Source organism: Oryctolagus cuniculus, chromosome 19 (genome assembly GCF_964237555.1).
Source record: "Oryctolagus cuniculus chromosome 19, mOryCun1.1, whole genome shotgun sequence".
Taxonomy (NCBI): domain Eukaryota; kingdom Metazoa; phylum Chordata; class Mammalia; order Lagomorpha; family Leporidae; genus Oryctolagus; species Oryctolagus cuniculus.
This window is the reverse complement of record NC_091450.1, coordinates 42386584-42413717: the sequence shown is the minus strand read 5'-3', so window position 1 is coordinate 42413717 and position 27134 is coordinate 42386584. Positions and strand designations below refer to the sequence as shown.

General features: G+C 50.2%; 2 protein-coding genes and 2 long non-coding RNA genes across 11 annotated transcripts in view; 1 reads left to right on the top strand and 3 right to left on the bottom strand.

Annotated features, from left to right (window-relative positions):
- Positions 1-27134, bottom strand: part of LOC138846991 (uncharacterized) — a 66631-nt gene that overhangs the window by 39245 nt on the left and 252 nt on the right. The window contains exon 2 of the long non-coding RNA XR_011384554.1: positions 14927-15007. This is a non-coding gene — a long non-coding RNA (uncharacterized lncRNA). The remainder of the gene's footprint in view (positions 1-14926; positions 15008-27134) is intronic.
- On the bottom strand, positions 467-4417 carry LOC138846992 (uncharacterized). Its single transcript, XR_011384555.1, has 3 exons — positions 4354-4417; positions 1059-1174; positions 467-792 (listed from the first exon to the last, which is right to left on the bottom strand). It is a non-coding gene; the product is annotated as an uncharacterized lncRNA (long non-coding RNA).
- On the top strand, positions 3565-25323 carry LOC100347786 (NXPE family member 3). Of its 8 annotated transcripts, none has more exons than XM_070064412.1 (8): positions 3649-5441; positions 5592-5795; positions 10952-11093; positions 11797-11910; positions 14552-15276; positions 18206-18279; positions 18385-18597; positions 23891-25323. In XM_070064412.1, exons 3-8 carry the CDS (start codon positions 11058-11060, stop codon positions 24421-24423), a joined length of 1695 nt encoding a protein of 564 aa, XP_069920513.1. In that variant the 5' UTR covers positions 3649-5441; positions 5592-5795; positions 10952-11057; the 3' UTR covers positions 24424-25323. The 8 variants fall into 8 exon arrangements, with proteins under 8 accessions (XP_069920517.1, XP_069920513.1, XP_069920512.1 ...); XM_070064413.1 differs by having other exon boundaries at positions 4629-4782; positions 10958-11093; XM_070064411.1 differs by having other exon boundaries at positions 3735-5795; positions 6252-11093.
- MBLAC1 (metallo-beta-lactamase domain containing 1) lies at positions 24796-27134 on the bottom strand. The gene is given in 2 exon segments (XM_051847759.2): positions 24796-26244; positions 26246-27134. Coding segments are annotated over 2 exon segments (1554 nt in total). The 5' UTR covers positions 26998-27134; the 3' UTR covers positions 24796-25442.

Below are 27134 nucleotides of genomic sequence, written 5' to 3'. Positions count from 1 at the left end.
TTTCTTTTCATAAAAAAAAGTCTCTAATTTGGGTTTTCCCCATGTCTCTTAGAATTCATTTCAGGTTGTGCACTTGTGGTTGGAACATTGTGGAAGTGACGTAGTGGTGTTCTCAGTTCGTTACACCAGAAGCACTCGACGCTGTGTACTTGCTCTGATCACTCAGTTAAAGTGGTGTCCACTAGGCTTTTCCTTTATATAGTGACAATTTTCCCATTGAAATTGGTTAATAATTTATGGGAAGATATTTGAAAGTACGTCAACATCATGTTCCTTATCGGGCTTTTATCTATCAGCTTTCTCATGCACAACGTTTCTTTCCTGATGCCATGACTACTTTGCTAGTGGAAAATGGTGATTCTTGTTAACCCATTGTTTCTTCTTCGTGCACTCATTGGTTGGTACCCTACTGGAACAGCTTCCCCCATTTATTTATTTATATCAATATAGACTCGTTACTCAATGGTCCAATTACTTGTTATCATTTATTTTGACTCTCCAGTCTATAGATGTGGCCAGCAAGAAACCTTTCAACCTGAGATTGTTGAAAGAATCATCTCAACTTTATTTCATGTCTTGGATTTCTCAATCCACTCCCCTTTCAACCAATCAATACTATTCTCAGCAAGGTAACTAAGAGCCTCTTGGATGGTAACTCCGACAAACAACTCCCTTCTCCGCAGATGTTTTTCTGCATCATTTCACAGCACGGACCACTCCTTCCTTTTCCAGTCATGCTCCCCTTCTCTTGGCTTACATGATATCAAATCCTTCCATTCACATGCGAACAACCTGGAAAGCGAGGTCCATTTTGCTATCAAGGGCAGCTGCGGTGTTGGTCGGTGCCTCCTCAGGCACCTAAAGGTCAACCAGTGAGGATCGGACCTGCCTCAACCTTTAGCCCCCACACTCTGTATCTATAAAAGGAGCCCTCCTAACCTCTGACGTGCGACTTCCCTGGCCCCCCCTCTGTTGGGACCGGTGAATCTCACCTGGGAACAGAATCCCAATAAAAGCTTGTGAATTAATTGATTCATCTGCCTGGGAAGGTTTGTTACCTGCCGGACACCTTCCAATCAGGACCCAGGATCTTCATCTGAGTCTTCCACATGGGTGGCAGGGGCCCAGATATTTGGGCCATTATCTGCCGCCTCTCAGGTAAATTAGCAGGGAGCTGGATCAGAAGAGAAGTCAGAACTAGAACTCATGCTGCAAAATGGGATGTGGGCATCCCAAGTGGCAGCTTAATCCATTGTAACACACCACTTGCCCCACATGGAATAACTTTTAAATTATTAGTTTAATCTATGATATATTTACCTGTGCCAATAATTATTATCTCAGCTCCAAATCTATCTTTCTATTCTCTGCTTTGAGAGTCTTGGGTGTAGGTTCTCCAAGTGAGATTTCTGTTCTCTTGTGGGTTCCACATTAGGATTTTCTAGTAGTGGGTGCTAGAGGGAGGCTTTAGGGCTTGAGCAAATAGAAAGGACTTGTTCTTGCCTGTCTGGTTCCCATGATGTGTCTGTGCCTCTGAGCATTGGGAACCTTCTCGATTCTGGCAGCATCTGTTCCTTCCAGGACAGAAGCTGAATCCAGCCCGTGGTTTTCTCCAGCACTTATAGGGCAGTCTGGGCAGTGCTCCTTCCCAGACGTCTGCATTTTATCACCACAACTCCTAAGTTTCTCAATTTCTGAGTTTAAATCATTCCAATGTCTTCATTTTGCCCCCTCTCTCCAGGGGTGGTAGCTAATTCCTACAGACTTAATGCTCTTTCACTTTTTCAGTTATCTACAAACAACTCTATACCCATTTAATAGTCCTTTATATTAAATAATCATTGTTGGGACTGGCATTGTGATGTAGTGGGTTAATCCACAGCTTGTAACACTGGCATCCCAAACCAACACTTGTTTGGGATCTGGCTGCTCCTCTTCCAATCTAGCTCCCTGCTGAAGTACCTGAGAAAGAAGCTAAAGATGGTCCAAGTGCCTGGTCCCCTGCCACCCACATGGAAGACTCAGATGGAGTTCCAGGATCCTGGCTTTGGCCTTGCCAGCCCCTAGCTGTGGTGGTCATTTGGGGAATGAACCAGATGAAAGTTCTCCCCCTCTTCCTATCTCTCCCTCTATCTCTATAACTCTTTCTTTCTTTCTTTCTTTCTTTCTTTCTTTCTTTCTTTCTTTCTTTCTTTTTTGACAGGCAGAGTGGACAGTGAGAGAGAGAGACAGAGAGAAAGGTCTTCCTTTTGCCATTGGTTCACCCTCCAATGGCCACCACGGCCGGCGTGCTGCTGCCGGCGCACTGCGCTGATCCAAAGCCAGGAATCAGGTGCTTCTCCTGGTCTCCCATGGGGTGCAGGACCCAAGCACTTGGGCTATCCTCCACTGCACTCCCTGGCCACAGCAGAGAGCTGGCCTGGAAGGGGGGCAACCGGGACAGAATCCAGTGCCCCGACCGGGAATAGAACCCGGGGTGCCAGTGCCACAGGCGGAGGATTAGCCTATTGAGCCACGGCACCGGCAACTCTGCCTTTCAAATAAATAAATAAATCTCTTTTAAAAAATGCTACTGTTAAGATCTGATGTCATTTCTGTCTCCTTATTGGACCCTGCTTGATGTATTACCTCCCTTTTCCTTTCCTTTTGTCTTACTTTCCACACTACAGTAAAATAGGCACCTGGCATTCCTAGCTGGATGTACCATCCAAGTTAAGCTACACTGCTCTGAAGATCGAGAAGACCCAGAACCAAGAGGTACTCGGTCAACAGAACCCCTGGAGGACTTGTGCCTACACTTTCAAAGGAGCTCAGATAAGTAAAACATGCCCTCCACAGTCTTTTCCCTCTGCTTCCAACCTGTACTCCTAGCTAACTCCTCTCCCTTTGTCAGGCCACTTCAGGCTGCACTTCATTTATAGCCAATACTTCTCCAGCTGTTCTTGCTGGATTTATTTTTTACTTTCATTTTTTAGAACTGAATTTATTTTTCATTTATTTGATAGAGTGACACAGGGGAGAGGGGGAGCGATCTTCCATTCACTGGTTCATTCCCCAAATGGCTACAATGACTGGGGCTGGGCCAGGCTGAAGCCAGGAGCCCAGAATTCCATCTGAGTCTCCCACATGGGTGGCAGGGCCTCAAGCACTTGGGCCATCATCCTCTGCTTTCACAAGCACATTAGCAGGGAGCTGGATCAGAACTGGAGCAGTCTGGACTCAAACCAGCTCGCAGATATGGGATGCTGGCATTGTAGGTGTCAGCTTAACCCACTGGGCCACAAGGCCGGCCCCTGGCCTATGTCTTATCTACTATATCCATTGCCAGTGCCTCAGCCCCCATACCTTTTCCCTTACACATCACTTCTGGGGTCTCTGAAAGAGTCGGTCCACAGCCCCCCCACGGTGATGGGAATCAGCATCCTGGCTGGAGTAGCAGGGACCACCACAGGAATAATTGGGATGATTTTAGCTAGATTTAACACACAGATCACAGTCTCCTTCTCCACCCTCCAAAATTAGATGAACTCTCTGGCTGTAGTTGCCCTTGAAAACAAGTGGGCAGGGGCCAATGCCACGGCTCACTTGGTTAATCCTCTGTCTGCAGCGCCAGCATCCCATATGGGTGCCAGTTCTAGTCCCAGTTGGTCCTCTTCCAGTCCAGCTCTCTGCTGTGGCCCAGGAAGGCAGCAGAGGATAGTTCAAGTGCTTGGGCCCCTGTGGGAGACCAGGAGGAAGCACCTGGCTCCTGGCTTCGGATCGGCATAGCTCCGGCCATAGCAGCCATTTGGGGGGTGAACCAACGGAAGGAAGACCTTTCTCTCTGTTTCTCTCACTGTCTAACTCTATCTGTCAAAATAAATAAATTTTAAAAAAGAAAACAAGTGGGCCTAAGCATGCTAATCACTGCCCAAGGGGACATCTGCATCATGCACAAGATGAATGCTGTTTTGGGGTAAATCAGACTGGGCAGGTACAACACCCTATTCAACATTTCTTGGACAAGGCCAGACAACTCCAGGTCCAAACTGAACAGGGCTGGAATTCTTGGTCCAACATTTGGTCACGGAGATCCTGGTTGCTACACTCCTGTGGCCCTGCGGCTTCCATACTCTTATTACTTGTTTTTGGACCATGTGTCTTCAATGCCTTCATCCATTTAGTCTCTAACAGAGTGCAAACCATCCGGCCCCAGACGGTCATCTCATTGGATTAGTACAGACAGCCCTTCAGACCGTGTGGACCATCTTTTCTTGGGATGTCTTCAATTACCACAGGACAGACAGCAAGAGAAGAGTACCCATGCCTGCTCTATGCTCCGATGCCAGTAGGGAAAAGCTACGGGATACATACCTCCACCCATGCTGCCTCTCTGATTGTGAGCTCCTTCTCTTCATGGAGAGCTGTTCAGAGAGGCAGGAAGGTAGATATGAGCCCTTGAATGTAAGCAAGAAAAAAACAGGATGTTCTTGTGGTCAAATCGGGGGCAGGACCTAGGGTTACCTTTAAAATGTTTGTGAGGAAGCAGCTACAAAGTCCTGCCCCAGGAACTTCCTCACTCCTGGGAAACTTCTTGCCCAGTAACTTTCCAGAGAAGGGAGAAGATAAAAAAATTGGCACGAAGAAAGCCATACCCATTAAAACCCTCTGCCAAGCTGCCCGTCTGGTCTTCAGGCGTATCCTTCATTAAACCTCACTAACTTGCTTACCGTCAATCTCTGTCTCTCATCTGAATTCTTTCCGTCAGGAATACAAGAACTGACTGCTGTTCCAGCCTTGCCGGTAAAAATTGATCTTTCTCTAATCCAATAATTTGTCTAATGTACTTTGAAAACAGAATAGAAGTAATGTTTTCCTTAGTAAACTCTTTTTACTGGAAAGGTAGAGCAACAAGGAGAGAATGAGAGAAAGAGAGAGAGAGATCTTCTACCTGCTAGTTCACTCCCCAAATGGCCACAAAAGCCAGGGCTGGGCCAGGAGTCAGGAACTCCATCCAGGTCTCCCACGTAGGTGGCAGGGGCCCAAGCACTTGGTTCATCTTCTGCTACTTTTCCAGGTGCATTAGCAGGGAGCTGGATCAGAAGAGGAACAGCCAGGACTCTAACTGGCTCTCTGCTTTGGGATGCTGGCTTAACCTGCTGTGTCACAAAGCTGGCCCCTGAGTGAACTCCTTTTCCCCTCAACCTCTAGTTTGTTTGGAATCCTGCTCCCACCCCAGCTTGAGCCTGTCTTCTCCTGTTAGTGCTGGCTGCTCCACAGAAGACAATGGGAACTCAGAGAAAAAGCATGCAGTCTCTATAGGCAAGAGCTCAGTCTGCCAGCCCTGCCCGTTCCCTTCATATGCTCAAGTCCAGTTTCTTTTTCTTGAGAGGAGACACACTTGACCCTTCCCCCAAAGGCATTGCTTTGTTCTGCAGACTTCTGGTAGAAAAGGCTTTCTGGTGAGTGGGAGGAAGCAGCTGGGGGGTTGTACTGTAGCATTCTGCCGTGACTGAAGTCTCTTGCCTGCAGCCTTGTTCCTTCTTGGCTGCGGTATTCTCAGCCTCTAAATTTATTCCACTAAGAAAGGTGGTTTCTCTTCCCTTTTGCAGCGGCACCTCTTCCACATTTAACTTCTTGCCGAGTGCCTGACTGGCCACAGCAGCCACGTGTTTGGAGATTCCGTGCTCTGGCAGTGGTTAAAGCCTCTGCACAACATTCCTGTGTCAGTTGCTAGAAAAAGCCCAAACAAGACTTTGGAGACTTTACGGAGGAAGGAGAGAAAAAAACCAGAGTGAGCAGTGTCGCGTGATGGGGTAAGCGGACTGACGCTTCAGATTGTAAAAATGAGCAGGGGAAGTGGATACAGGTTTAGGGAACAGGGTATTTAGTCTATTGATGTGGCTAAATTACTATTCTTGAGGCTGTGTGGAATACAGAAACAGGCATGAGATAAGGAGCTTGCTTTTGAGAAAGGCATAACGTACAGGGCTTATCAAGTAGGACGTTAGATAAGGGCCAACAGACAGGGGTGGCGAGTGGCGGAGGGGACAGTCTGAGTGGTCAGGGAGACAGGAGACTCAAGTGGTTGTGAAGACCAGGATTCAAGGAGGAGAAAGCAGTCAACAGTTTAAAACACTGCTGAGACCTTGAGAAGGCTAATTGAGAAAACGGCTTTCGGGACTGGCAACCTTGATCAGAAATGGGTGTAAATCAGCTGTTAGGAGGAAGGGGATGGATACAAAAACAAAGTTTTGTTTATTTTTTTATAGGATGCAGAATACTCCTAGGCTAGGACACTGGGTGGCTACCACCAGAAGCCAATAGCAACGGATGGTGACTAGGGAATCCTGGAGTCAGTGCTACACCAAGAGGCCTGTCAATGGCTCTATGGCTCTGTAGCCACCATGGTTTCCCTGAATTCTGTGGCTCATGAACTGGGCCAGAAGGCAGAGGGCAGTGGCATTTGGAGGGAGCCGTGCACCCAGGCACTGTGATTCTCATCTCACTCTTTGCCAACATTGATCACAGCCTGATGCATGACATCATTTGGGTGATCTTGAATACAGAGCCGGCTGGGGAACCCTGCACACTGATTACCACCCACAGACCAACAGGAAGTTCAGGTGCCATGACTTGTTAATCCATGCGCTGAATGAGCTTCTCTGAGGTGGCTTGGCTGTCATTCTTTTGGGGGCTGAGTTATGATGTCATTTGAGCTTCATTTAGGCAGACTGACTCTTCCAGGTGTGCTCTGGCTGACCAGATCTGCCCTGGTGCTAGGGCTGTGTTGGGAAGAATATGGAGCCTACACTGGCAGGCACCGCAGCTCAATAGGCTAATCCTCTGCCTGCAGCGCCGGCACACCGGGTTCTAGTCCCGGTCGAGGCGCCAGATTCTGTCCTGGTTGCCCCTCTTCCAGGCCCGGGAGTGCAGTGGAGGATGGCCCAAGTGCTTGGGCCCTGCACTGCATGGGAGACCAGGAGAAGCACCTGGCTCCTGCCTTTGGATCAGCACGGTGCGCCGGCCGCGGCGGCCACTGGAGGGAGACTATGGAGCCTACAATGTAGTTCAGCTGCAGAACGGAACATCTCAGTGGTAGGGCGTCTGGAATTTCTAAGGGGTGATGTTCTGGATTTCTGGGTCTTCCAGCAGCCCTAAGAAGTAAGTTCTGAGAGAGAAGGGCTTGAGGGGAAGAATTGAGAGAGTAGGTGGAGCTGTTTCATGAAGCCAGAGAAGAAATTGTTCTGTCCCCTCTCTGGCTCTGTCCAGTTTAAGGTTATTTGCCTCGGGCCTGGTAAGATGTTGAATAAACATAATGTGGTAACAATGCTGGGGGCAGATGGCTAATAGCATACGACGATGATTTACTAGAGCAGTATTGGGAGCCTTCCGACTTGAGGAAAGTCTGCCCAACATTATACATAAGTACATGGCAGAGGTTGAATTTACAGGTTTTGATGGAGAAAAGGGAGGGGAGTAGGTGAGTTGATCCTTGTTTCAAGAAAAGAGAATGAGAGGTAGGCATTCTGGTGCTGTGGGTTAAGCTGCCTCCTGGGATGCCACATCCTGTAGCTGATACCTGGGTTCAAGTCCCATCTCTGCTTTCACTCCAGCTTCCTGCTAATGCATACCCTGGGAGGCAGTGGATGGTGGCCCAAGGACATGGGCCCCTGCCACTCACATGGGAGACCCAGGTGGAATTCTGGGCTCTTGACTTTGGCCTGGCCTAGCCCCACCTGTTGTGGGCATTTGAGGAGTGGACCAGCAGAACTAGGAACTAGGAATTCTACTTAGGTCTTCCACAAGGGTGATGAGGGCCCAAGCACTTGAGCCATCATTTGCTGTCTCCCAGACTGCATTAGCAGGAAGCTAGAATTGGAAGCAGAGGAGCTGGGAGAGACTCAAACTGGCACTTTGATATGGGATGCAGGAGTTCCAAGTGGCATCTTAACTCCCTGAATGAGAACACCCACCTTGAGAGTACCTCTTAAAAAAAAAGATTTATTTATTTGAAAGGCAAAGTTACAGAGCGGCAGACATGCAGAGAAAGAGCTTCCATTGGCTCCCCAAACGGGGACTCAAAACAGTGCCCATGTGGGATGCCGATGCTGCAGGCCATAGTTTTAACCCACTGAGCTACAACTCCAGACCCTGTTCCACTTCCAATCCAGCTCCCTGTTAATGTGCCTGGGAAAGCAGCAGAGGATGGCCCAAGTACTTGGGCCCCTGCACCCATGTGGGAGACCTGGAAGAATCTCCTGGCTCCTGGCTCTGGCCTGGCTGAGCCCTGGCTGTTGTGGCCTTCTGGGGAGTGAACCAGCCGATGGAAGATTCTCTCTCTCTCTCTCTAAAGAAGAGAGGAGGAGGAAGAAGAAGAAGAAGATGGAGGAGGAGAAGGAGAAGAGGAGCAACAGCTGGGACTTGAGTGGACACTCATATGGGATATCAGTGTCACAGGTGGCCGCTTAACCTGATGTGCCACAATGCCTACCCCATATTTTTTAAGTTTTTGAGGACACGCCGCACTGTGTTTCACAGTGGTTGTATTATTCTACATTCCTGCCAACAATGTACAAGGACTTTGATTTTTCTACATCCTTGCCAGCACTTCTTGTCTGTTTTAAAAAATAATTGCCATCTCAGGTGTGAGATTATAGTTCTTTGTGGTTTTGTTTTGTATTCCCCTTACAATTAGTAATGTTGAGCATCTTTTCATATACCAGTGGGCCATTTGTATGTCTTCTTTAGAAAAATGTCTCTTTGCCCATTTTTAATTGGATTTTTATACTAAATTGTAGAAGTTCTTTGTTTACAAGAGTACTTACTTCAAAATGTTTGTGAAAAAATGGAATCAAAAGATGTTTACTTTGGTGCAAAACATTTTCAAATTCCATGTGCAATTCTTCTATAATATGCATTCTGCATGAACTTTTTGAAGATCCCTTGTATGCATAGATGTTTTTAAAAATTTTGCACCAAAATAAACTTATCTTTTAATCCATTTTCCACAAACTTTTGAAGCCCGTTTCTTTTTTTTTTAAGATTTATTTATTTATTTGAAAGTCAGAGTTATACAGAAGAGAGGAGAGGCAGAGAGAGAGAGAGAGAGAGAGAGAGATCTTCCATCCACTGGTTCACTCCCCAATTGGCCTCAACGGCCAGAGCTGCGCCGATCTGAAGCCAGGAGCCAGGAGCTTCTTCTGGGTCTCCCACGTGGTGGGTGGAGGGGCCCAAGGACTTGGGCCATCCTCTACTGCTTTCCCAGGCCATAGCAGAGAGCTGGATCAGAAGTGGAGCAGCTGGATCTCAAACCGGTGCCCATATGGGATGCCGGTGCTTCAGGCCAGGGCATTAACCTGCTGCGCCACAGTGCCAGCCCCTCCGTTTGTCTTTTGACTACTCATTTCTGACAGATATATGACTTGCAAATAGTTTCTCCCATTCTGTAGGTTTCCTTTCACTTTTTTTAAAAAATATTTTTAAAGATTTATTTTTAAAAATTTTTTGAAAGAGTATAGAGAGAGGTAGAGAAGAGAGAGGTCTTTCATCCGCTAATTCACTCCCTCAAATGGCCGCAACGGCCTGAGCTGAACTGAGCCAATCCAAACCTAGCAGCCAGGAGCTTCTTCTGGGTCTCCATGTGGGTGCATCCTCTGCTGCTTTCCCACGTACACTAGCAGGGAGTTGGATCAGAAATGCATCTGGGACTGGAACTAGTGCCCATATGGGACGCTGGCACTGCAGGCTGGGGTTTTAACCTCTGTGCCACAGCACCAGCCCTGCCTTCCATTCTTGACAGTTTGCTTTGGAGTGCAAAAGCCTCAAAGTTTGTTGTAGCTCCTCTTGTAAATTTTAGCTTTTGTTGATTGTGTTTCTGGGTTCACATACAAAAATCGTTGCTATAACCAGTGTTATAAAATTTTTCCTTTAATCCAGGAATTTTACAGTTTTAAGTCTTGTGTTCAAGTCTTTGATCCATTTTGAGTTATTTCTTGTTTATAAGAATTCATTTTTATACTTTCATATGAGTATATCCAGTTTCACTAATTCCATTTGTTGAAGAGACAATCCTTTCTCATTGTATATTCTTGGCATTCCTATCTAAGATCTCCATGTGAGTTTATTTCTGCTCTTTCTTTACCCACTACACCACAACACTGACCCCTATATATTTGTTTTCTATTTCATTATATTTTCTCTTATCTACATGATTTCATTCACTCTACTTTCTTTGCATTTATTTTGTTTTTCTAACTGTAGTTTGATTCCAATAGTTCAGATCCCAGTGTTGGTGGCTGTTTACTGTTGGGAAAAATAAGCAGATCAAAAAACGAGGGAAAACACACAACTTCCTGAAAACAAAGCTCACTGATACTAAAACCCGGTAAAGGCAGCTGCTGTGGTTTACGAGTGGTTTGTCCCCCAAAGCTGTGTGTGCTGTAGACGTGGCCCCAGTGTGGAGATGTTAAGAGGTGGCACTCAGTGGGAGGGCCTCAGGTCACTGGGGAGTGGCCCTGGAAGGAATTAAGGTAGTTCTCCTGGTAACTGGGGATAACTCCCTGTGTCGAGAGGGAGCCTGACTCCTGCACTGCTTTCCTTGGCTCCTTGTTTGTTACATGACGTATCATTCTCACACGCACTCCTGCCACTGTGATGTCACCTGCCATGAAGCCTTCACAGAGCTGAGATGATGTGGGTGCCATGCCCATGAACCTGCGGAACTGTAAGCTGAATAAATCTCCTTTCTTTACAGTTTATTATAGTCATGAAAAACAGACTGATGCAGCCATGAAGGAGGGCCTTTTGGAACACAGATCCACCTTCCAAGTCAGCTATGGACACATTCTGCTTCTTGCAGCCACAGGGGGTCGGATCTTATTGATTGGACACCTCTGTGCTGCTCTGTCCTCTCCTTGTACAAAAGTGTTTCTCTAGTCCAGCCCTTCCTTTTTCTTGCATTAATTTTTAGTTTCAGATGTGGGACAATACCGCCTTCGTGACTGATTTTCAAACATGGCAGCTGACACACTCCTGACTCCCAGAGACCACCATGGTCCTCCCAGGGCTAAGTTTTTATGCACTTGTGGGGTGTTCTGTGCTGGCATCCACAGGTGAGTGAGTAGCTTACCTGTATTCTACAGAGATGTTATCTTAATCACACTCCCTTTTACATACATAAGAACAAGATGCACTCAGTAGTAGTAACTCACAAAGGAGCAAAACCCCAGGCAGTGTCATAGGAACAATGATTTGATGGCTCAGAAGAGGGCCTAGAAGGGAAGGGAGAAGAGAGCCTGGAAGAGGCACCACAGGTGGATGCTGACGCCAGCTGTCGAAAGGCTGCTGAGGTAGAGAGAGTTCCAGAAGCCTTCCTGAGCCTCCAGTCCTGGGGACAGACCAGGAGGACATGGTGTCTTGGCAGATTCAGAGGCTCTGCTTCTTCCCCATCTCCTCCACTGGTTCAAGCCCTTGCTGCTTGGAGTAGAGTGGAAGAATACAAGTGCCCTAGGGCTCCAGTCTTGGCCAAGTGCCAAGTCTTATTGCAAAGGATATCTACTCTTCTGGTCACAAATGCCAGAGCGCGAGACAGAGGAACCCTTACAGGCTCAGAAATCTGCTGATGTGATTGTGGTCTCTAAGGAGCACAGGTAGGAGTTAAGCACTCTTTGGCCAACCAAAGCACAGGTCACATTGCTGAGCACAGATTTAAATATTTCAATTTAAATATTTCAATCACAACTGGAAATGTTACAAACTGCCATTATTGATATACAATTCTCATGTTGATAATTTCCTTAAAAATTCTCTACCTAGGATCTGATCACATGCCAGATGTCTAACAAACGAGTTCAGGCATCCAAAGACCTACCTGTCAGACACTTCAAGGGGTACAAGATTGTGATTGTGGGGTCAATCATTGCACTTTCGGTGAGTATTCCTACTTCAACTTACCTCCATCCACCCACAGAGCTCAAACAAGTTGCTTTCTTATTTCTTTTTTTTTTTTTATTAAGACTTATTTGTTTATTTGAAAGTCAGAGTTATAGAGAGAGAGAGAGAAAGACAGAGAAAGAGATTTTTCCACCCACTAGTTCACTCCCCATATGGCTGGAATGACCAGCACTGGGCCAGGGGAAAACCAGGAGCCTGGAATTCCATCTAGGTCACCCATGTGGGAAGCAGGAGCCCAAGCACTTGGGCCACCTTCTGCTGCCTTCCCAGTGCATTAGCAGGGAGCCAGATGGGAAGCAGAGCAGCTAGGACTCAAAACAGTGTTCATATGGGATGCTGGCATTATACATGGCAGATTAACTTGCTGTACCAAAATGCCAGTCCTACTTTCTTATTTTTGTTTATTTGAGATGCACAGCGAGGTAGATAGGCAGGTAGATAGAGATCCCATTCACTGGTTTACTCCCCAAATGCTCAGAATGGCTGGGGCTACAGGCCAGAAGCCGGGAATAAAATTCAGATCTCCCACATGAGAGGCAAGAACCCAATCACTGGAGCCATCACCGGCTGCCTCCCAGGATATGCATGAGCAGAGAGCTGGATCACAAGTGGAGGGGGCCAAACTGGACCCAGCACTCTGATGTGGGGTGTGGACATCTGAAGCAGGGACTTCACTGTTGTACCAGTTGCCCACCCCCAAATTGCTTAATTCTCATGGAGTCTGCTTTGTCTATGTCTTTCTTTTGTTTCCTGTGCTCTCGATGTGACATCCAGGAGGTCACTGGCTAATCCTAAAATGTGAGGCTTTGGCTCTAAGAATTTTATAGGAAAGTATTTTGTACTAACTCAACTTTTTCTCTCTCTGCACGTTCTAATCTCTGTCATTTCTCCTGTCTTATTTGTACTTTCCTTCATGACTCACCTTAGGCATCTCACATCGTCTTCCCTGCTGCCCGTCCTCCACCCCCAACCCGGGCAGGGGCTCCTTACCTATCCTACTACTTATTACACTTCCCAGGCCTTTGACTAACTAAGGGCCAAGGGGTGTCCTTTTTCCCTTTAAACACCAGCGTATACAACAAAGTACTCACTGTTTATTGAGACAGAGACCAAATGAGTGCATTTCTTACTTATGTCAATGTCAAGAAACAGAGAAATCTATGTCATTAAAATATCTTGGTGTTGTGCTGCAACAGGTGAAGCCACTGCCGGCGACACTGACGTTCTTATGAGTGCTATTTGAAATAACAGCTGTTCCTACCTCTGATCCAGCCCCCTGCTAATGTGCCTGGGAAAGCAGTGGAAGATGGCCCAAGTGCGTAGGTGCCTGCCACCCACATGGGAGATTTAGATGGAGTTCTAGCATCCTGGCTTTGGCCTGGCCAGGCCCCAGCCATTTCAGCCATTTGAGGAGTGAATCAGTGGGTAGAAAATCTCTCTCTTTCTCTCTCTTACATGTGTGTGTGTGTGTGTGTGTCCCTCTCTCTCTACAACCCTACCTTTGAAATAAATAAATCTTTTTAAAGAAAAAGTATCTTGCTCACAAACTATGCTAACAGCTCATACAAGCATAAGCCCAACTTCCAAGGACTGAATTAAGTGCCCCTGGGGCAGATCTCAATGACCAGGGTGACGGAAAAAGCTCCTTCTGCCTCTTCTGCTTTGTACCAGCTCTTTCTTCCTGATGTGCCTACCACATCTTTTTTCCTGCATATGGCATATGTTGACTTTGTCTTGGGAATTATGCAGGTGGAGAGACAGCTGAGTAGCCCCTGTGTGTAGGCCCCAGTCAGAGCCAGGAGTGTGCATGCATTACCTGATGTCTCTGCTAAAGGGAGGAAAGCGTGCAGTCAGAGAAAGACATAGGGGAGATCATGCGAGAAACTGCCAGGCCAGCCAGCTGGATTCCAGTCTGTCCCTGGGAGGAATGGCTGGGCATCTGTGGATGTTTCGCGTGAGGCAAGGCCAACTTGTGCTTTCCTGAGACTTGGATTTTTGTTGGGAGCTACAGAAACCTGGAGCCACAGCCCCACCCCTTCCCTAGCTTCTCCTCCTGGGGTTTCCCATCCCTCCAGTCTCCCTCCTTTTACAGGGAATTCCTAGGATCCCTGCGTCTCCGATTCTGTGGGCCATTCCTGATGGAAGGCTTCGGCTCCTTTCTCTGGGTGTGAGCAAATTCCTTGTTCTGAGTGTAGGATGGAAACGGTGGGGGCAAGGTTGGGTAATCAGGAAGGGGAAGAGGGATTTACTCTGGAATTCGAGGTTCAGGCAGAGAAGGATCTGGAAGAGATGGGGAGAGCTGGAGACTGAGGGTTGGCATGTCTAGATCGCCCTCTGGTGGCAGCAGGAGTGTGTGCAGGTGGTGGGGCCAAAGCCAAACCAGGCAGACAGAGGTGTTATTCACGCTTCGTGTAGCAAACCCGCAGACCTGAGATGGTACTGAAGATGAGTGTGGTGATGGCTCAGAGACCGGACTTTGGGTCAGACGCAGCGTGAGAAAGGCGGGACTCTTGCCGGATACCCACTTAGGTGGAGCAGGACCAGGTTTGAAGAATTGAAGGCAGGAAAATGAAGGGACACGCAGCCCACTGACTGGTTCTTCTTTCTCTACTCACAGATCTTGTACTTCAGGGTTTCCTGGCCTGAGAGGAGCATCCCTCGGCCCCCAGTGCCCCACCCAGCGAACAAGTCCAAAAGACCCCTGTCCCAGGGGCTGGCCAATCTGACCCATCTCCTGTACTGGCCTGCGACCCCAGGAGATGGGGGGAACCTTTTGGCCTCCACCAGCCCCAAGACCTCCACCTACTACCTCCAGGGTCCAGTCCAGGCCAGATATGCCCTGGGAACCTACTTGAAGGCCATCCTTGTGGCTAGAGACCACTGGGGCAGGCCCAAGACCTACGGTGGGGACCTGTTCCGGGCACAGCTGCTGGGTCCCACCTTAAACACAGGAGTCCCTGGGGACGTGCAGGATCTAGAGAACGGCACGTACCTGCTGTCCTTCCCCCTGCTCTGGGCTGGAAGGGCGTGGGTGCAGGTGCGGCTGATCCACTCCAGCGAGGCAGTTGGGGTCCTGCGGAGAATATGGAGAGACCATTGGGCCACGGTTGACTTCACAGGCTATTTCCGGGGACCCACGGGCTACGAAGAAACTGTAACTTGCAACGTGAACCCCCTGTTTATTGGGGGGGAAGAATCTACCTGTCGCTACAAAGATGAAGATTCGGGTGAGCTCTGGTTCTGTGCTCAGCCCCGTACCCTTCCCTGCAACTCACTGGTAGGACATTCAGCTGGCCATTACTGGAATGTGACCACACTGCACGAAGATGCTCTGATGGCGGGGTAAGGAGCCCAGCGCCATCTGGGGGGCCTGAATCCTGGTTTCTGTGATTGTTCTGCTGGAACTCCTGCCTGTATCACTCGCCTACCCACTCCTGTGGGACACATGTTTGCTGCGCACTTACTCTCTGCCTGGTCTCACACTAACAGCTGAGTCTTATAGACAAGAGCATTGCACCCCTGCCCTGGGGAGGTTTTCAGTGATGAGGCTCATGGCTTTTTAAACATGCAATGGGCCAGTGCCACGGCTCAGTAGGCTAATCCTCCGCCTTGCGGCACTGGCACACCGGGTTCTAGTCCCGGTTGGGGCACCAGATTCTGTCCCGGTTGCCCCTCTTCCAGGCCAGCTCTCTGCTGTGGCCAGGGAGTGCAGTGGAGGATGGCCCAAGTGCTTGGGCCCTGCACCCCATGGGAGACCAGGAGAAGTACCTGGCTCCTGCCTTCGGATTGGCACGGTGCGCCGGCTGCAGCACACCAGCCACGGTGGCCATTGGAGGGTGAACGAACGGCAAAGGAAGACCTTTCTCTCTGTCTCTCTCTCACTGTCCATTCTGCCTGTCAAAAAAAAAAAAAAAAAAAAAAAAAAAAAAAAAAAACAAAACAAAAAAAACCCATGCAGTGATGAGCACTGCACTGTAGCACAGCGAAGGGTGTCCCGTCTGGCCTGGGATGGGCAGGACAGGGGACAATTTAGCTGAGGCTTCAAGGCGAACCAAGGACTTGTAGGAAGAGTCCCAGTCCTATCCAGCAATCTGAGGGCCTGTGCAAGGAGAGTTCACAAATCAACAGCACACAGCGGACAGGGAGTAGGGAGGATGAGGGTGACCCACATAAGCGAGAAGAGACAGACACTGCAGTGTGGGAGCCGGGAAATGAACGCCGGGAGGCATCCACAGTCTCAGGGAAGCCAGCCTCCCAGGTGTACAGAGAAGGGAGTAAAGATGTGGACACAGAGTGGCTCCATTGAGACCTGATGTCACTGAGGGCCGAGGCAGGGAAGAGGCCAGAAGAGAGCCCAGGGATGAGCGAGGCGGTTTGTTTCTTTGTTTGTTTTTAAAGATGAGAGAGCAGGGCAGCTGGTGTCTAGGGAGGAGGGCTACTGAAGGCAAAGAGGAGGAAGCAAAAATCGGTCCTCAGCAGGTGTCTGGGTGAGGGGCAGAGAAAGGTAGAGGGGGACCTCCTTTGGAGAGGCAGTATGCTCAGGTGAGCGAGCACATGAACATTTACAGAGCAAAGGGAGGAAAACCAATACTTTTTGCATTGGTCAGCAAGGAAGTAAATTTTTCAGTCAGCTGGGAGCTGCTTTGGGATGTGCAGTGGAGGGAAAGCCCAGCATCTCTGGAGCAAGGCTGCCTGGACTGGAATCCCCGCTCCCCCAGTTAGTTTATATCATGTTGATCTCTAAGGCTAAGTTACTTAACCTTCTTATTTATTTGACAGGTAGAGTTATAGACAGAGAGAGAGACAGAGAGAAAGGTCTTCCTTCAGTTGGTTCACCCCCCAAATGGCCGCTATGGCTGGCGCTGCACCAATCTGAAGCCAGCATCCAGGTGCTTCCTCCTGGTCTCCCATGCGGGTGCAGGGGCCCAAGCACTTGGGCCATCCTCCACTGCTTTCCCAGGCCACAGCAGAGAGCTGGACTGGAAGAGGAGCAACCGGGACTAGAACCCAGCATCCATATGGGATGCCAGCACCGCAGGCAGAGGACTAACCAAGTGAGCCATGGCGCCAGCCCAACCTTCTTTTTAAATGTGATAGTATCCACGTCATAGAGTTGGAGTGAGGAGTAACACATAGGTTAATGCATGCAGAGTGCTTAGAACGAGGACAGCACAGGGCGGGCTCTGCTGGCTTTTTTGCTCTTACTTCCATCTGCTGCTGTTGAGCTCCTGCCCTATGCTGGTGCTGTCCAAGGTGCTGGATCGAGGTCCAGCAGCTAGGAGAGGAAGGGCAGAAGTGGCCCCATGCATGGACCTAACCCTTTAGCTGACAGCAGACATTGAACAGATAATCAATCACATGTGTGGCCATGTGCAGTGGACAAGAGTTTGCAGTCTCAAGGTCAGCTGTTTTCTTTACATCAACCTTCATCCAACTCTGAGGACCTCCCAGGCAGGGTAGGGCAGGTGGGGAGGGCTCCCCTCAAAGGAACCACCTTGACTGTCAGAAACCCCTCTTTAGTCTTTTGTCCAGCCTGGCCGCTGCACAGTGCCCATTGAGCAAGCCCGTGTGAGGTTCTGGGCCCCACTGAGTGGATATTTCCACCTGGACTCAGAGTCGCTGGGGGTCATTCTGTATCTGCTCCCCGCCACTTCTGTGGGCGCCAGGGCTCTGACACTCTTGGGCAGGCCATGTTTGGGCATCTTTGCAGTTTGCAGCAATATTCTCTTGAAACCTCCCCCTTAAAAGCAAATCCCTCATTCATCTAGGACACTACCTTTGTAATCAGTCAGTCCTTTCGTTGGGCAGATGCACACTGAGCACTTCTGTGCTCTGGCGCTGGGAAGAGAGCAGTGAGTGAACAAGTACGTGAAAACCCCGAAGGAAGGAACAGTCAACAATGCACATAACCATAGTTAAATTATACAGGAGGTTAGAAGGAGACATATGGGAAAGAGTGGGCATCTCCATTTCTCTTTCTGTCGCTCTGCCTTTCAAATAAATAAAAATGAATAAACATTAAAACTTTCAACATGAGTTTTGGAGGGGACACTCAGTCCATAGCACAAGGAACCCAGATCTCTGAACTCCAGCTTCCAGCCCTGGCTGCTCCCACATCGTCTTCCAGGAGCCTGAGGCTGCAACAAGCGTCCTTGACTTTGACACCTTCCTCTCCCTCCTCCATGAACCCCCATTTTGCCTGAGCCCAGGATTCTTTTCCTTCATGCACTTCCATTAAGGGCTGTCCTCTCGCCCACTGGTCTCTCCCCAGGAATGTGACGGACAAGGCCCTTCCTCGAGGCATTCCTGCAATCTGGGTGGACAAGGAGGGTGACAAGAGTCTGGGTAAGTGGCACAGGACTTGCAGGAACGGCAGCACAAAGCCCCTGTCCTGGCTCAAACCTCTTCTGCACTCATTGGTTGTTTTTTTTTTTTTTTTTTTTTTTTTAGTTTCATCCCCCCAGCAACCTTGCCACCCTGGGATCCCAGTCCCAAAGCCCTCTGGCTTCTATCACCAAAACATATGGCATTCACTGGCCTGCTCGGGCCACTCCTTCCCCACTGAAGACAGCATCCTGGGCTGCCTGGCCGGCCGCATCATCCACATGATGGGAGACTCCACACTTCGGCAGTGGTGGGAGTATCTGTGTGGCGCTGTGTCCTGTGAGTAGCCATAATGGAAGGAGTAGGACACCTAAGAGAACACAAGGAGAGCCAGGGCCATGAGGAGGCAGACAGTCACATCCATGGGGCAGAATGACTGGACTCCAGAAGGAGGTGGGAGGACACCACACCTGGGTTGGGGAAGGGCTGGGAAAGAGGTGCCTGGGTGAAGCATTAAGGAACTCTTACAGGAGAGCAGGTGTGTGAATAACCATGATTGTAACTGAAGATTTGCTGGGGGAACAGAATCAGAATTTGAAAACTGTAGAAGAAATAAAAACGGAAGAGAGGGGCCGGCATTGCAGCACAGAGGTTAAGCTGCCACCTTCAATGCTGGTATCCCATATGGGCATTGGCTGGAAGACTCCAGACGGATGCTCCACTTTCTATCCAGGTCCCTGCTAATGCACTTGGGAAAGCAACAAACTGCCCAAGAATTTGGGCCCCTGCGACCCACGGGGAAGACCCAGATGGAGTTCCAGACCCCAGGCTTTGGGGTTCAGCCTAACCTAGCCCTGGCCATTGCAGCCATTTGGGGAGTGAATCAGTGGATGAAAGATCCTTTTCTCTCTCTGTTTGTCTCTCTCTCTCTAACTCTGCCTTTTAAATATATGTTATTTTTTTATTTTTATTTTTTGACAGGCAGAGTGGACAGTGAGAGAGAAAGACAGAGAGAAAGGTCTTCCTTTGCCGTTGGTTCACCCTCCAATGGCCATCACGGCCGGTGCGCTGCGGCTGGCGCACCGCACTGATCCAAAGCCAGGAACCAGGTGCTTATCCTGGTCTCCCATGGGGTGCAGGGCCCAAGGACTTGGGCCATCCTCCACTGCACTTCCCTGGCCACAGCAGAGAGCTGGCCTGGAAGGGGGGCAACCGGGACAGAATCCGGCGCCCCAACCGGGACTAGAACCCAGTGTGCCGGCACTGCAAGGCGGAGGATTAGCCTAGTGAGCCGTGGCGCCGGCCTCAAACATATATTTTAAAAAAACTGTAGACACCAGGCTTAGGCGGTTTCTCTTCAGACAAAAGGGAGACCTGAATTTTGTTGTTGTTATCCTTGGTTTTTTAGAAGTTTTTTAAAGTCTATGTTATTTTACTTAAAAGAAAAGATATGACTTCCATCCACTGGTTCATTTCCCCCAAACATTTAGTCAGGAACATCCCCTACAACATTTAAAGTCAGGAACCAGGCATTCCATCTGGGTTTCCAGTCATCAGTTGATGAACATCTAGGTTGATTCCATATCTTAGCTATTATGAATTGAGTTGGGGGTACAGGTAACTTTCATATGCTGATTTCCTTTCCCTTGGGTGAACCCCCAGGAGTAGGATGGCTGGGTCATATTGTATATCTATTTTCAGCTTTCTGAGGTATCTCCATACTGTCTTCCACAATGGCTGTACTAGTTTATATTCCCACCAACAGTGGTTAAGGGTACCTTTTCCCCAGTATCCTTGTCAGTATTTATTGTTTGTTGATTTCTTTATGATAGTCATTCCAACTGGGGTAAGGTGAAACCTTGTGGTTTTGATTTGCATTTCCCTGATAGCTAGTGATCCTGAGCATTTTTTCATGTGTCTGTTGGACATCTGAATATCCTCTTTTGAAAAATGCCTGTTCTAGTCCTATGCCCATTTCTTAACTGGATTGTCCATTTTGTTGTTGTTGAGTTTCTTGAGCTCTTTATAGATTCTGAGCAATAATCCTTTATCAGCTTCATAGTTTGCAAATATTTTCTCACATTCTATCAGTTGCCTCTTCACTTTGCTGAATGTTTCTCTTGCAGTGCAGAGCTTCTCAGCTTGATGTAATTCTATTAGTCTGTTTTGGCTTTGATCGCCTATGCTTCTGGGGTCTATTCCAAGAAGTCTTTGCCTATGCCAATGTCTTGTAGACTTTCCCAAATTTTCTCCTCTAATAATTTGATGGTATCAGGCCATAGACTTATACCATTGATCCATTTTGATTTTGGCCTGGAATCCCTGCTCTACCAGTTAGCTTATGTCATTTCTGATCTCTAAAGCTAAATTACTTAACCTTCTTTTTAAATGTGAATAACAGAGTATCTACATCATAGAGTTGGAGTGAGGAGTAACACATAGCATGTGAAATGCTCAAGATGAGGACAGCAGAGAGCGGGCTCTGCTGCTGTTGAGCTCCTGCCCTATGCTGGTGCTGTCCAAGGTGCTGGATCGAGGTCCAGCAGCTAGGAGAGGAAGGGCAGAAGTGGCCCCATGCATGGACCTAACCCTTTAGCTGACAGCAGACATTGAACAGATAATCAATCACATGTGTGGCCATGTGCAGTGGACAAGAGTTTGCAGTCTCAAGGTCAGCTGTTTTCTTTACATCAACCTTCATCCAACTCTGAGGACCTCCCAGGCAGAGTAGGGCAGGTGGGGAGGGCTCCCCTCAAAGGAATCACCTTGACTGTCAGGAACCCTTCTTTAGTCTTTTGTCCAGCCTGGCCGCTGCACAGTGCCCATTGAGCAAGCCCGTGTGAGGTTTTGGTACAAGGTAGAGGTCATGTTTCATACTCTTGCATGTGGAGATCCAATTGTCCTAGCACCATTTGTTGAAGAGACTGTCCTTTCTCCAGGGATTGATTTTAGCTCCTTTGTCAAAGATTAGTTGGTTGTAGATGTGTGGATTGGTTTCTGGGGTTTCTATTCTGTTCCGCTGGTCTATATGTCTATTTTTGTGCCAGTACCAGGCTGTTTTGATTATAACTCCCCTGTATACTAGGTCCTGAAATCTGGTATTGTGATGCCTCTGGCTTTGTTTTTGTTGTGTAAGATTGTTTTAGCTATTCGAGGTCTCTTGTGTTTCCACATGAATTTTAGCTCAGCCCTTCATACTGTGTTAAAAGGGAAATGTGTGGATGAGGCATTTGAGGAGCTGGCACTGGGGATGAAATATGATGTGAGAGCTTCAGACAGAGTTTTGGTATTGATTTCCTTGGGAATGAAAGTTAAAACGGGTCAGAGTATCACGCAATCTGACTCTCATCTGTGTCTTTACCTTTTGTGCATCAGGATTTGAAATAAATTCCACAATATAACAAAGCATGCATTTAGGAATACGGTTTATTAGGGAAGGGGGTACCATGAGAGCGAAGGATGAACACAAAAGAGCACAAGCGCCCAACCCCTTCATCTGCTGGTCCTCCCATCACCCCCAAGAGAGGTGTACGGAGCCCGTGAGAGAGGGTTTCAGTTCTCATGGAGGGGAAACCCCCACCCACACCACTAGTCTCCCTTCTTACCCACAAGCTGAAATAGCCTCCTTGGGGTTTTGGGCACAAAACAGCTGGAGGTGGGCTGCTGCTTGTTTACAGAAGTTGTCTGAAAACACCAGCTGCCCCAGCTGGAAACCTGGCACCTGTGGGGCTGTCCACCCCCCTGCTTGAAGGATGGAAGCTTCCAGCCTCCCACGATTAGCCTGGGTGCAGCTCTCCCTCCAGGACAGGGGTGGGGAAGCTTTTCTCTGCCAAGGGCCATTGGGTATTTATAACGTCATTCACAGGCCATGCAAAATTATCCACTTAAAAATTGGCCTGCTGCAGCTTATTGAATTTCTAGTCCTGCCAGAAGTTGCCTTGATTGGGCCACAGTGATTTTGCAGGTCCTATTTGGCCCATGGGCTGGACGTTCCTGAGTCGTTTCATGCAGGTGAATCAAGCTTATGTCAGGGCACATAACTGAGAAAATAGACTGGATCTCAGGTGACAGTGGCCTCCTAGACTGGCAACCATGGCACAAGGACATAAATTGGACAACCCTGAGTCTCCAGTTTGGGGTAAGCCTTCATCCAGGGTAGCTGAAGGAAGTAATGGCTGAATCCACATTGGCGATCTCAGTGAGGAGGCTGTAGAGGGAGACGACTCAGTAGGGGAGAGGGGTTAAGGAAAAGCACTGACAGCCTGCTCCAGGGTCCAGGGAGGGTGAGAACTGAGACCACACATTCAGATTTGGCAACTAAGAGGTCACCGTGAGGCCAGCGCTGTGGTGCAGTGGGTTAACACCCTTACAGTGCCAGCATCCAATATGGGCTCCAGTTCAAGTCCCAGCTGCTCTCCTTCCAATCCAGCTCCCTGCTGATGCAGTGGAGGATGGCCCAAGTCCTTGGGCCCCTGCACCCACGTAGAAGACTGTTGCAGTTGATTTCTCAACAATGTTGCAGTGGACTGTTTCTGAGAGGAGGAGCGTGGTGGGGGCAAGAGGCACGGAGTCACCACACAGACCCCAGGAGTTGGGTGAAAGTGGGCTTGAGGCAAGCAGCCCACAGACTCGTTTATTTCAGTTAGTACAACAGCTTATATAGCCGAGACCATCCAATTCAGTCAAGGGGCGGTCTATGCCCCAACCAATCACAGCCTGTTGCCAGGCAGTTTCCCAAGCCATCCAATCACAGCCTGTTGCCAGGCAGGCTCCATTTGCCATGTGGGTTTCAAAGCCATCCAATCACAGCCTGTTGCCAGGCAGGCTCCATTGCCAGGTGGGTTTCAAAGCCATTCCTGAGTAACTGATGCTAGCTTGCCAGCGGCCATCTTGGCATGGCCTTCTCATTCCACCACAGGAGACCCAGAAGAAGCTCCTGGATCCTGGCTTCGGATCGCCTCAGTTCCAGCCATTGCAGCCATTCAGGGAGTGAACAAGAGGATGGAAGACCTTCCCCACACCCCCATCTCTCTCTCTCTCTGTAACTCTCTCAAATAAATAAATTTTTTTTAAAGTCACTGGCAATATCATAGATTAGGGACAGCAAAATAGGGAATGTATAGGATACTTGTGTGGTAAGGGGAAAAGGATGCTAGATCTTTGTATTTTTTATAAGAGATTTTTAAAAAATATTTATTTTACTTGAAAGTCACAGTTACACAGAGAGGAGAGGGAGAGAGGGAGAGAGAGAGAGGGAAAGAGGGAAAGAGAGAGAGAGAGAGAGAGAGAGAGGTCTTCCATCCGCTGGTTCACTCCCCAGATGGCTGCAATGGCCAGAGCTGCGCCAATTCAAAGTCAGGAGCCAGGAGCTTCTTCCAGGTCTCACACGTGGGAGCAGGGTCCCAAGGACTTGGGCCATCTTCTACTTTCCCAGGCCATAGCAGAGAGCTGTATTGGAAGTGGAGCAGCCGGGTCTTGAACCGGCACCCATCTGGGATACTGGCACCGCCAGTGGCAGCTTTACTCACTATGCCACAGCCACAGCGCAGGCCCCCAGATCCTTTCTATTTTCAAATGAGCAAAGTACAGCCCTTTATTAACCCCTTATCCCTCTCTCTCATCCTCCCGACAGCCCTCAAGCCCGTGGATCTGCACGTCACCTATCAGGTGGGGCCCCTTATGGCCGTGGACACCACCCGGGGCATCGTGCTGCACTGGCGGGCCCACAGCTGGCCCCTGCGCTCCCTCCGCACACCAGTGGCCTCCCTGCACTCTGTGGCCCGCGAGCTGGGGGGCCTGGCAGGGGGTCCCCACACCGTGGTGGTGCTGGGTCTGGGAGCTCACTTCACCACCTTCCCTCCGTCCATCTTCATGCGACGACTGGCAGGCATCCGGGCAGCTGTGACGGCCCTGCTGGCCCGGGAGCCCCGCACGCTTGTGGTCATCAAACTGGCCAACACCGGCTACAAGTCCGTGTACGGCAGCGACTGGCTCACCCTGCAGGTGAACCGGCTGCTCCGAGCTGCCTTTGCTGGCCTCCGGGTGGCCTTTGTGGATGCCTGGGAAATGACCTCCAGCCTGGCCCTGCCGGACAGCATCCACCCAGGGAGACTCATTGTGCGCAATGAGGTGGACTTGCTCCTCTCCTTCATCTGCCCCAGCTGAGCGCTTCTGAGGGTTCCGCTGCTGTGCTGACCGAGGGCCTAAGGCCTAGGACACAACTGTGAAGAGACTCACAGCCCTAACAGGACATGAGAAAAGGACAGGTGCCACAGTACAGTCTCCCTCCTAATCTTACCCCTCCTCCACTCAAAACCAAAGTGTTTTTTTTTTTTTTTTTTTTTTTTTTTGTGACAGAGTTAGACAGTAAGAGACAGAGAGAAAGGTCTTCCTTCCGTTGGCTCACCCCCCCCAAAAGGCCACAACAGGCAGAGCTACACTGATCTGAAGCCAGGAGCCTCGTGCTTCCTCCTGGTCTCCCATGCAAAGAAGTGCAGGGCCCAAGCACCTGGGCCATCCTCCACTGCCATTCCAGGCCACAGCAGAGAGCTGGACTGAAAGAGGAGCAACCGGAACTAGAACCTGGCGCCCATATGGGATGCCGGCACTGCAGGTGGAGGATTAACCAAATGAACCATGGTGCCGGCCCCTAAAGTGCCTATTTTAAAACAAACGAGACAGTGCCATCACAGCTTGCTCACAAGCCAACAGCTTCCATGGTATTTAGTGTGAAGTCCAAGTCTCTTACGTCAACCGGGCCCTGCACGCAGCACTGCCTAATTCTGTGGCCTGTTTACCTGCATGCTTCCTGGGACCTTTGCAGACCAACCCTACTGGATTTCTCAACACTAAAGATGTCTCAGGGCCTTGCTCCTGCTATTCCTGTGCCTAGAATCCCTTCTCCCAGATCCTCGAAAGGCTGACTGGCTTCCCATTCAGTTTTCTGACCAAATTTCACCTCCTCAAAGAAGCTTTTTCTGACCACCTCCCACTCCATCTGCTATCCCTTCCTCATCTTTACCGGATAGTTGGTTTGCTATTATTGATACGTGTACTTGTCTGTGATGAGCCTGCTCACTGTTTTAGGTCATGATCTAGGACAGTGCCTGAGGTATTGCAGGTGTTAAATTCCCACAAACAAGCGAAAGAATTACAGTCAAGCAAGTCAGTGGGGGGGGGGGGGGTCACCTCTGAGCCCTGCCAACCAATGAGAAACAGACAATCGGCCAACGTGGTCCCCAGCTGCAGCTGCCAAAGATAGCTATTAAGGCTTCACATTTACATGAGGACAATAGGATTTCCAAAGCAGTTTCTACTTTTATTTTGGAGGACCCTCGAAAGAACCCCCAGGCACTGAGGCACCTGGAGCGGAGCCAGTCTTTGGTCTTAGTCTGGCTGCAGACACGGCAAGTCTGACTGAAGCACCTGTCTCCCTGGGAGTCCTGGCCGGCTCTCCTGTGAGTCCTGGGCACCATTCCGCCCTGGAGGGGATTCCTTGATGAGTCCAGTCCCTCCTGGGGCTTGTCCAGCCTCTTTGCTCCGACTCTGGCTGGCCGGCTCGCCTGTGTGTCCTGGGCACCATTCCGCCCTGGAGGGGATTCCTTGATGAGTCCAGTCCCTCCTGGGGCTCGTCCAGCCTCTTTGCTCCGACTCTGGCTGGCCGGCTCTCCTGTGTCCTGGGCACCATTCTGCCCTGAAGGGGATTCCTTGATGAGTCCAGTCCCTCCTGGGGCTCGTCCAGCCTCTTTGCTCCGACTCTGGCTGGCCGGCTCGCCTGTGTGTCCTGGGCACCATTCCGCCCTGGAGGGGATTCCTTGATGAGTCCAGTCCCTCCTGGGGCTTGTCCAGCCTCTTTGCTCCGACTCTGGCTGCCCGGCTCTCCTGTGTGTCCTGGGCACCATTCCGCCCTGGAGGGGATTCCTTGATGAGTCCAGTCCCTCCTGGGGCTCATCAGCGGCGACCACCGGCTCCTGCTGGCTGCTCCCCCTCACCCTTCGTGGGCGAAGTTTCCCTGACCACGCGGAAGGGGGCTCCGTGACCAGGCACGACCACGTCGGCTGTGCCTAGGACCCTCCTTCGGCTCCGCTCCTGGGCCACCGGATCTTCGCTCAGCGCCTGCCATGAGCCCTCATCCCCACTGCGCTCAAACACATCGCCAGCCACCACCACGGTGCCCAGGGCTGTGCCGGCCACCACTACGCTCACGTCCCGCTGTCCCCCGTGGCCCGGCGTGGCCCACACCTCGAGCCCGGGCCCCAGCTGCAGGGGACGCCCCTCACCCAGCCCGTGGGGAAGGTAGAGGCCCCCGGGGAGGCAGAAGTCGTGCGACACCAGCAGAGCCGCCCCCGGGAACAGCCCCAGGTTCCCGATATGATCCGAGTGCCCGTGGGTCCCCACCACCAGGGTCACATCTCCCGGGCCCACGCCCTGCCCGGCCAGGGCCCCCAGCAGCGCCTCTCGAGTCCAAGGACCCCCGGTGTCCACGAGGATGGGGCCGCGAGCCGCCTCCTCCAGGGCGGTGTTGGCGCCTCCGTGCTCGGGCAGCGGCTGCCGGCGGCTGAAGGGCGGACCCCAGGCCTGGGGCAGAATAAGGGTCACGGAGCCGTCCGCCCGCACGGCGGCGTCGACCCCTCGGGGCTCCGCGTAGCCCTGCAGCAGCGCCACCACGGAGTAGGGGTCGCCGGGGATCCGCAGAGGGGGCGCCCCGCTCAGCGGCTCGGTCCGCACTAGAGCGCTCATAGCGCCGGAGGGGCGGGCTGAGAACGGAAGTGGGGCCGTGCGACGCTGCCCAGCCCTTGGGAGTGTCCACACACACAAGTCCGCCACGACCGAAGCGGCCCCTTCCCTCTCAGTTCTTGGCCACCCCTCACTCTAAA